The sequence below is a fragment of the Lepisma saccharinum genome, chromosome 11, assembly GCF_977018435.1.
Source record: "Lepisma saccharinum chromosome 11, izLepSacc3.1, whole genome shotgun sequence".
NCBI classification, from domain to species: Eukaryota; Metazoa; Arthropoda; class Insecta; order Zygentoma; family Lepismatidae; genus Lepisma; species Lepisma saccharinum.
The window spans coordinates 70,671,325-70,682,642 of record NC_139239.1 but is presented as its reverse complement, the minus strand read 5'-3'; the positions used below and the strand labels follow the sequence as shown (position 1 = coordinate 70,682,642).

The 11,318-nt window shown below is 35.0% G+C and overlaps 1 protein-coding gene across 1 annotated transcript in view; it reads left to right on the top strand.

Moving 5' to 3' along the window:
* Positions 1-214: 214 nt before the first annotated feature.
* LOC145995067 (protein toll-like) overlaps positions 215-11,318 on the top strand; it is a 48,295-nt gene continuing 37,191 nt past the window's right edge. The window contains exons 1-2 of the mRNA XM_083131598.1: positions 215-299; positions 2,030-2,741. Coding sequence (XP_082987724.1) covers positions 215-299; positions 2,030-2,741 — 797 coding nt within the window. The remainder of the gene's footprint in view (positions 300-2,029; positions 2,742-11,318) is intronic.

The window sequence follows — 11,318 nt, the reverse complement described above, 5'->3', positions numbered from 1 at the left end:
TAGGCACCGAACCTTCATCGTTGCAACCCATCACGAACTACAGAGTGTGTAAAAAATGCCGCGCCTGGTTTAGATCGTCGTCCGACGTCGATGCTGCAAATTTGCAATTAATTCATCATCCTAGTGGATTAGTTTTGGATTTGCGCCAGCCCGACAGGATTGTTTTGAATCCGTTTTTGATCGAAGCCTTAGTGTCCCGGCCAACGAATTAAAAATGACGAGCATCGCCAGCACGACGGACGAATCTTCGACCACAAGCCCCTCGCACAATTCGAGTACGAAGACTCCCACGAACCTCGGTAGTGCAAAAAATAAATTTCCACACTGGTCCGAACACACCCTTCCACGCATACGAAAGCATTTCGGCAAGCGCGTGTACGATTTAGACTTCACCTCGACGGTACTGCAGAATGACGACGATCCAGCCGATAAGGCACCTCCGATCAAATTAACGTTGCACACCACGATCGGCATCCAATGTAAGTTAGTTCGGTGCGCAAATAAAAAAAATAATAAGTCATGAAACTCTACAAAGGCATGGCTTTGATAGCCATGACCATTAGAACTGGTGTTGTGCACCACGCACCCCTCTCTGCCGGGATATTTTTTTTTCTTTTTTTTGAAGGCCTTAACAAAAATAATTTTCATTATCACACACACACACACACCGCAGAAGATCACACATGAGTTTTTTTTAAAAAAACAAACAAAAAAACATCGTAGCAGATTACGCTGAGAGCAAGGTCGTAGTAGATTACACTGAGGGACCTTACAGTAAGAGGAGACAGACTTATAGGAAAATGTCGTAAGTCATTTCAAAAGTGTAGGTCAAAGGACGAGTTAGCATAAGAGCAAAATTTGCAGGAGGTAAAAAGTAGCTTAAAAAAGTGATGCCAGAGCTTTTTTCCTGTCCACTTTTCTCTCATTGTAGGTTAATTTAGCCCGTAAAACGTCGTAAAATAAAAAAAAGTACGTCAAAAGGATGGTCCCAGAACGTACCATACCACCTTCGTCAGGCACGGAACGTGGAGAGAAAGTGAGTTTTTTTTGAGGTTTTGGTGAACCTCAATTGATCGAAGTGAGTTTTTGATGTTTTGGTGCTGTTTTCTTCGCTGCGAAACATCGTCAGCGCAATAAATGAGTCGCAGAACGTGGACAGAAAGTGAGTTTTTGAGGTTTTGGTGATCCTCACTTGATGCGTGTGAAGCAGGCTTATTGTACTACTAGTAGGTCAAAGCACGTAGAGGCTCTCGTGTAGTTTAGCATAAAAAAAATGAATAGGTTAAGTTATATCACGTAAGATCGTGGCATTCGTACCAAGTATGAGTGGGAAAAAAGGGAAATTTTACTAAAACATCGCTAAATGCTAAAACACAGACAAAAAATTGTCAAAATATGTCAAAAACTGATATTCAATTGATAAAAAAAGAGGCTAAAAAAGCACTCGTACCAAGTATTGCGTAGAACCGATTAACTTACACTACTGGTTTTGCCTCCTAAACCCGTTTCTTTTTAGCTGAAACACAAAAACACGTATTTCTTACTTTGAGCCCCTCTATACATCTGCCAAGTTTCATGGAAATCGGAGGGGGACACAGGGGTCAATTCCCACTTCAATAGCCCCAATCCCACCACTGACTCACTGACATAAATGTTCTCCATGAAGGAAGCCCCGGAGGCAAAAAAGACCCGTTTACGACCCCCCATGAAATCGTCCCATATAGCCGAGAAAATTCAAAAACCGCTCAATTAGCCCTTAGAGAGGTAGGAATTTGATGGGAAAAGACGGAAAACATTTTTCTTTTCAATTATGTTTACAAATGTGAAAATGACAAATGACGTAAATATTGCTTTTTCAATTTAGTGTCGCTATTGAATTCGTTTATACAAGAAATCTAACTATCTTGAAACGGTTATTGCTTACTCACTTTATTATTAAGAAAATTGGCAATACTATTTTGAATATTTGTTCCATATTAGAGCCCGTACACATGTGAAGTTACGTTCAAAACTTTCCAAATAAGCAAAGCACGTTGGCGAGCGTACGAGACGTGGCCAAAGGCCACGTCAATAGTACGCGAGTCTTATAATAATCTTGAAAGGATAGAGAAGTTTTCGGGTGGAGATCTTTTGCCATCTCTAGATAAACTACATCTCAACAACAATAATTTAGCTATAATATATTCTGGTGCATTTACATATCTACGAAGTTTATTTTTCTTAAATCTTGCTCACAACTCTCTTTCTTTAGACAATGATTTCTTCTACAGACACACTGGCGAATTTTCATACTCCAGAACCCTGGAGTTTTTCCCCAACTTGGTGTATCTTGACGTTTCGTACAATAGATTGAAACAAATTCTTCCACAAATGAAGAACTCATTGAAACGTCTAACTTACCTTGGTCTTTCTCGCAATCAAATTTCTACCATCAATTTCGATGATCTGATGTACTCACCTTTCAACTTGACGGTCAACCTCACTCGCAATGTAATCACCTCTGTTATATTGAAAGACAACGGAATAACAACGAATGTTACGAAATCAAATTCTCGAGTTGTTGTTGATCTGAATGATAACCCTTTGAATTGCAATTGTGCTCTTTTTAATTTTTTGAAATTTCAAGAAGGCGTTACTTTACCTCCTTCTGAATTGAATGTTGCAGACATTCAGGCCAACAAATTGACATGCTCTCAACCATATTCACTACGAGGAGAGTACGTAGAAGACATTGAAGTCAAGTCTGTTGAGATAGTTGCTGTTTTGGAACTTTGTTTATTGTTAACAATTGAAGTGATTCTATTCAATTCATGTTTTGTGTTTCGAAATTGCCAGACTCCTCTGTAGTTTATTTTTCATACACACAATGTAACCTGTAAAAGTACCTTTGTACATCTCTTTGTAATATTTTTAATATATATATATTGAGATTTAGATTTATTATATTTCTTTATTTCTGACAAAGATATTGTTGTTTGTCATGTTATGTCTTTTTTTTTGCAATCTAGATGGAAATATTAATGAATGCAAAAATACATAAATATTAATAGGATGGTTGGAAGTATACTAATTTTAATTGTTAATATTTTTATTAATTTAAATATTCCTTTTGAAGTGATTCTTGTTGCATAAATAAATATAACTTGCACCTAAAAATACAAAGAATAATACACAACAATGTCATGTAGAATTTTAAATGTTGATATATTCACGCAGGCTAAAATAGTTTACATAATATAACTCCTTTTGGTAGTGTATGTTTTACTTGTATTATTAATGGTAATGGTAGTTTGATAGTCGTAATTAGTAATTGAATTTTAACATCAAAGCATAGTTTATGTAGATTATTAACTTGGATGCATGTTTTTAGAATTGTGAATTCAATAGTGTTTATTTCAAGATCATTTTTTGTTTGAACTATAAAAACATATTGTAGTATTTTATATTAATTATTTTATTTATTATTTTTTATTTCTCCATGTAGGCACTTATTGGTAATTTAATTATGTCTTGAGTTTATTGTGTTGATTGTTTTGTTAATAATCAAGAAGAAGCTTATTTTTGTTTTCTTTCTTCTTGTGTAGGCTATGTAGAGAAGACTTGAGCTTTCAGTTATATTTTTTTACACAGATGCATGGTAATGATTATTTTAATTCGTTTGTATTATTGAAATGTTAAAGTGAATTTTTAATTATATTTTTTAATCCCATTAAGATGTATGGTCGGTTGTTCATTTTATGCTTATTTTTGGTTGTTTTTATTTGTAGTATGTGCTACACGTGATCTTGTTGATGAACACTGTTGATCTTGATGCTGTATAAAGATACATTCGGTTCTCAGTTGCATGTAATCACTTACTTAATTATTATTTCCTGTTTTCAGAACCAACCTATTCTTTTTGTATTTTTAAATATCAAGTGCTGTTCGGGGGGAGGGTATCTGATTTGAGCCTTTCCCTTTGACTTCTACGTGCCTTCAGGGAAGAGTCCCAAGCTTAAAATAAAATTCGCTTTCGATGTTTCAATGGCATCTTTCTTTCTGGTGCTTACATAACGTTCGTCAGTTTCAGGAGATTGTTCCGAGCTCTCGATTAAAATATAATGTTTACTCATAATTGATGTTAGAATTTTGGAAATAACTTGATTTCTCTTGGTGTCATTATTCACACGCGTGAGCAACAGAGCCAAAATGGTTCCTACAAAACATGCTCCACAGTCCACACACTGACATACCTGTGTTTTTTGCAAATTTACATATAAATATTCTGAAAATGTTATCCTATTTGAATTATCGGTTCTAGTTAAACGTAATTGCTTAATGACAAAATAACTAATGAACAGTTAAAATGGTGAAAATGGAAATCTGTTAGAGAGAAACTCGCCTGGGGAAAATTATGTGGCAAAAATGAACAACTCATAACTAGAACCCGAATTTGTATGTAATTACATATTCTATTCCTTTGTAGATACATAGCTTGAACAGGAAAATGTCAACGAATTATATAACCGATATGATTTTGCATAATTTTTATGTTATATATTTTCACATACTTACCCGGATATAACATTTTCCATATTTGCTAATTTACTGTAAATAAAACAACATATTTCGGTAATTTTATCCTGTCTTGATCCTTTTTCCTGTATCTTTATCTCTGAAACATGATAAAGGAAATTTGTAACTCATGTTATGTCATATTTTCTAATCAATGAGATGCATAGTGTTTACGCTCACCTAAAATTGACTGCCAAGTTGAAACTGAGGCTGAAAAAATAAACGAGAACTCCCATCGAAAGATGCCGGGGTTACTCCCCCTTACCTTTTTTTCGGGTAAAAATATTTTCGTTTAGCTTTCAGGATTAGGTCCACGGTTTGACAATGAATGTCATAATCTAATAGAAATAAGAAATCAGGCTAGACTTAGGTGGTTAGATAACTCTGATGATACAAATCTAAACAATTATAATAGAATAAAGCGAGAAGTTAACCGCACGTTTAGAAGTAAAAAAAAAGAGATTACTTGAAAAGCAAAATTAACGAAATTGAAACAAACGGCAAAAATAAAAATATCAGAGATTTATATAAAGGTGTAAATGAGTTTAGAAAGGGGTGGCAACCTAAAGTAAACTTGATAAAAGATAAAGACGGTGATTTTCTAGCTGACCCAAGCGATATTCTAAATAGATGGAAGAACTACTTTAATGACCTTTTAAATGTCCATGTCGGAAATAAATCAGACGTGAATGAAGTACACACAGCAGAACCTTTAGTTCCAGAACCTAACTTGACTGAAGTTAAAGATGCTATTAAAAGGCTAAAGAGTAACAAAGCACCTGACATTGATTTAATACCAGCTGAGTTAATTAAATATGGTGGAAATTCGTTAATATGTCAAATTCATAAATTAATTTGTATGATATGGAATAAAGAAGAAATCCCTCAACAGTGGAAAGAATCCATAATTGTTCCTGTGTTTAAAAAAGGTGATAAAATGAACTGCAATAATTACCGTGGAATTTCTCTACTCTCAACAACATACAAAATATTATCTAACATTCTTTTAACAAGACTAACTCCATATGCTAATGAAATTATAGGTGATTATCAATATGGATTTAAACGTAACAGATCAACTACAGATCAAATTTTTCACATCAGACAGACACTTGAAAAAAAGTGGCAATATAATCAAAATGTCCATCAGCTATTCATTGATTTCAAAAAAGCATATGATTCGGTCAAAAGAGATCAATTATATAATATATTAGTAGAGTATGGAATACCTAAGAAGCTTGTTAGTATGATAAAAATATGCACCAGTGAAACAGAAAGTAAAATTCGTGTGGGTATTAATATGTCTGACAAATTTACAATTCATGATGGGTTAAAACAAGGAGATGCATTATCTCCATTGCTCTTTAATTTTGCCTTAGAATATGCTGTTAGCAAGGTAAAAGAAACTAAAGAAGGACTAAAATTAAATGGTGTGACTCAGTTGTTAGCATATGCAGATGATGTAGACTTACTGGAGGATGATGTGAATACAATTAAAAATAATGCTAAAATATTTTTCAAAACTGCTAAAGAGATAGGTTTGGAAGTTAACAAAGAGAAAACTAAATATATGCTTACAGGCCGAAACCAAGTGGTAGGTAATAATAAAAATCTAATTATTGATAACAACTCGTTTGAACCAGGTTCCAAATTCAAATACTTAGGAGTAATATTAACAAATGAAAATGATATTAAAGAGGAAATAAAAAGTAGGCTTAATTCAGGAAATGCATGTTACTTCTCTCTTCATAAACTTTTGTCTTCTCGTTTAATATCTAAGAAACTAATAGTAAAAATATACAAAACAGTAATTTTGCCTGTAGTATTATATGGATGGGAAACTTGGTCCCTTACATTGAAAGAGGAACGTAAATTGAGAGTATTTGAAAATAAGATCCTTGGGAAAATCTTTGGACCTAAAAGGGATGAGGAGACAGGTGAGTGGAGAAGGTTACATAATTTAGAACTACATAATTTGTATTCATGTCCAGATATTATTAGAATAATTAAATCAAGAAGACTTAGGTGGGCAGGCCATGTGGCACGAATGGGAGAGGAAAGAGGAGTTTACAGGATTCTTATTGGGAAACCTGATGGTAAGAGACCTGTAGGAAGGCCAAGACGAAGATGGAGGGACAACGTTGAGATGGACCTAAGGGAAATCGGTAAGGATGGAAAAGAGTATATAGATCTTGCTCAAGATAGGGAAAGATGGAAGGCCTGTGTTGCTGCAGCCATGAACCTTCGGGTTTAAGAAGGCTAGAGAGTTAGTTAGTTAGTTAGTTAGTTAGTTAGTTCAGGATTAGGCAAAAACCTAGAAACTTGGCATCGGTAGACAAGAAAACTTGATACGCACCCACTTATTGTATCATTTTAAGTGTTTGATATGTTTAATATGTTAATTGTCTATTATGACGTAATTTGTTTTGTTCAATTGGGTAGTCTGTTATGGTTATGGACTAACCTAAAAACATTTGATTGTGGGTTGTGAGGAGAGAGAGATGATGGATGTTGCTGGAATAATGGAAGTGATTTTGGAAATGTGAATGTTTTAATTTGTGTAGTGAAGAAGTATTATGATCTAAATACACTTTTGTTTGTAATAAGAAGTTTACTTGTGAGTTCTAGTGTAATATATTAACATTAACTGACTTCTAAATATATTTTTGTGTGCGAGAGTTAGTAAAGTTTACGTAAGCATATCCTTATCTGATTTCCCACAACCTGAGGGCTTCATAGTAGGCTGATAAGTCTCAGGCTCGCCGTTGAGGAATAAACGTAAGTAGTTCCATTGAGAATAATCCGGGGAACGTAGCAGGTGTAAACTTTTTGGCGCCGCAACGCGGGACTCGATAAATGTGTTTGAGTAGGGTATGCAGAAGCGTAATTTAAGAAGTGATCGTCGTAAGTTAAAAATTGATACTTTAAGTTGCTGTTCCGATAAAGGGAAAGCCGATGATGAAGAGGTCGAGTGCAACGATTGTAAAAGAAGCTTCCACTTACGTTGTGCTGGTTATCCTTTGCCAAAATCGCAGTATAAGGGGGAAGAATTGAAATGTCTTATTTGTAAAGAGAAGGGTAACAAAGGAAGTCCTTGGTTGGAACAGTTGTTTCAAACCCTGATGGAGAAAATGGAAATGGGAAGAAAAGAAGATAAAGAGGAACAGGAAAGGATAAGAAATGAACAAGATAGAAAAAGAAATGAAGATAAAGAGGAACAGGATCGAATCAGAAGAGAACGTAAAGAGGAACAGTAAAGGATAAGAAATGAACAAGAAAGAATCAGAAGAGAAGATAAAGAGGAACAGGAAAGGATAAGAAATGAACAAGAAAGAATCAGAAGAGAAGATGAGGAACAGGAAAGGATAAGAAATGAACAAGAAAGAAAAAGGAATGAAGAAAGAGGAGAATTGATGAAGCTGCTCAGTCAAGATAAGGAAGAATTATTATTTAGAATAGAAGAGGGGCGAAAGGAATGTAGAGAAATTAAGGAGACTCTGAGGAAGGAAATTGCGTGTGAGGGGGCAAGTAGCTGAATTAATACTAAAGCTGGAAGAAAAACAAAAGGAGGATTATGAAAAGTGGAATTTAGACTTGACACAGGAGAAAACATCTAGAGAAGCTAAAGAAAAGGAAATGGAAAATGAATTTGAGAAATTGAGGGGACGAATAGAGAGTGTTGAAATAATTGCAAGGCCAGAAGCAACACAGGGTTCCTCAGAATTACTTGATAATTTAGAGCTAAATCAGAGAAGGCAAGAAAAGAAACTTGAAGAAGTTACGGAGAAAGTCGCATCTGTAGATAGGCAGGTCGATCAACTACAGATGTTAATGGCAGGCTGTCGTGTTCTAGAACCTTCTCAAAATGGTGAAGCTGTATTTCAACCGGGAATGAACGGTTCAACAACGAGAGGTGATTCCAAGGGGAAGATGAGGAAAATAAATCGTCACTCGTCAAGTTCTTGCTCTGCAGTTTCCTCTAGTTCTGAGGAAACTGAAACTAGGAAAATTACAAAGCCCAGGAAGAGACATAATAATGGAAAGTCTGAGAGATGGGGACAGAATGAGATATCTCGTGACAATGCCTATAAGAATAGTTCCTACAAATCTTTTCGCATGTCTGATGTTAACGCTCTTTCAAAGTTTACTGGAGAGATTAATACTGTCTCTGCTGAGAGGTATTTAAAAGAGCTAATAACATACCTGGATCTAATGAATGTCCCTATGATTTTTAGATTGAAGTTATTGCCCTCTCTTATGGTAGGAAAGGCTAAGGCGTGGTTTGTTGCAAATGAGAAGAAGTGGAAGACTTTTGAACACTTTTGTGCTGCCTTTAGAAAACAATATGCCTCTGCTGATGCCAAGCAAAGGGAAATGCAGATGCTGAGAAACAAACGGTATTCGAGGAGCTGTGGCCTCTCACTTGAAGAATATTGCTGGGACACATATGGCTCTTATTGTAATCTTGTGGATAGCGTTGACCAAAGCGAAGAGCTGAACTTGGTTATTAGTCAACTTCCGCTGCGAGTGCGTCAGTTGGTACTTACTCGCGATCCACGCAACATGGACCAACTTACCAGCTTCTTGGGAAGATATGAAGCCTCGGAGCAACTCGACGGATGGAGGACAGAAAACCCGAGATTCGAGGACAGAAGAACCAACCAAGCTAGAGTTAGGCAATTGACGTTCTCTAGAAATCAACCCGATTCAGCGAAGGTGCCTGCTGGTAACGGAAGATCTGATAATGAGAACTTTAGTGGTAGCGCTCGACAAAGTAACAATCCTTCAGGAGAAGAAAATAGAAGCGGGTTCTACAGAAGAAGGAACTGCGAAGGATCACAGCGATCTTCTGGAGAAGAAAGAAGAACAAGAAGTTCGTATGGTAATAATAATTTCTGCCCACATCGCTATAACCGGTATAGAGGTAACTACAATTGGAGGAGGAAAGAAAGTGCTACACAGACGGAAGATTTCGATAGTGGTGAAACTAGTGTTAAACAATTAGATGTTACCACTTGCCCCGTCCTACAATCCAAGAAACTGAGAAGCAGTTGTTGAGTTGAGTGGATGGCCCTAGAGTTTTGAAAAAGAAAATTTACTCCATTTTCATTTTGTTAATTTTCTTTTTGTTTGTGGGAGGATGCCATGATACGCACCCACTTATTGTATCATTTTAAGTGTTTGATATGTTTAATATGTTAATTGTCTATTATGACGTAATTTGTTTTGTTCAATTGGGTAGTCTGTTATGGTTATGGACTAACCTAAAAACATTTGATTGTGGGTTGTGAGGAGAGAGAGATGATGGATGTTGCTGGAATAATGGAAGTGATTTTGGAAATGTGAATGTTTTAATTTGTGTAGTGAAGAAGTATTATGATCTAAATACACTTTTGTTTGTAATAAGAAGTTTACTTGTGAGTTCTAGTGTAATATATTAACATTAACTGACTTCTAAATATATTTTTGTGTGCGAGAGTTAGTAAAGTTTACGTAAGCATATCCTTATCTGATTTCCCACAACCTGAGGGCTTCATAGTAGGCTGATAAGTCTCAGGCTCGCCGTTGAGGAATAAACGTAAGTAGTTCCATTGAGAATAATCCGGGGAACGTAGCAAACTACTTTCCTGTACGTAACGAGTTACATAATATGTTTGTTCCCTTGTACAAAAAGTATAAAAGTAGCTATGAATTTTCATTCGATTGTTCTTTCTGTAAACGCTTCTTTTTACAATTTGTTTCGAAAGTTGTGTGCCTACGTTATTGCCTACGTATTGTGCTCTCTTACATATTTGCATATTCTACAATAATTATTGATGTAAAAAGTAATAAATAGTTTACAAATTTGGTTTCTTAAATATGTACATGTTGCTGTGCTTTTTGAGTTTATAATACAAATTTTAATTTGAACAACTTATGTCCTGAAAATTATGTTGAATGTGTTCAAATAAAATAAATATCTAGCAGAGTTCTTGAAATTGCTTGAATACTCGATTATTATTAATATTACATATTCTTTGATACTACATATTTAGGTACATATATTATAATTATTGTTACATATTTATGTACATATTTTGTACTTTGATATTACATAAAAATCCTGGCTCTACTCAGAGTTTTTGTATTAGTTCTAGTTGGTTCTAATAATAATAATAATAATAATATGCAGACAGAAGAGAGAATAAATATTCTTCCAATATGCAAAAACAAATGTAGCACGTACTAAATTCAACAAGAGGTGGAAGACCCCCTATTACCCCTTCCCCCAACACACACACAAATCACAAAAATTATTTTGTTGTGGATATGCATGATGTGTATGGACATCTTACATTCCAGAGATTCAAACTGTGAAATAAAGTTTCACGTCACTGGATGTTACTAATATTCCATAATATTCTAGAGATAGACATGTTTGGATAATAAGATGAATTTCAATCATAGATTTATATACAGTTCTAAAACATGATATTTTGATTTCTTTTTATTCTTATATATTCATTCTTTCAGGGATAACGTTTACCCTTCGTTATTATATAAATAAAGTTCAGGAAAGTGTAGTCGTAATCATTTCTCCTTTCCCACCTGATTGCAGGATATTTGTGCATCCAGAAGAAACTATTCGGAACACCGGGACAAATGATACCATTCTGGGATTGTCCCTGAAAATCCGGAACGTATATCACCCCTAGGTATGATCTGGCTATCAAATAAAATCTGCCACAACATGAAAGGCCACAAATTTAATATTAAGTCTATCT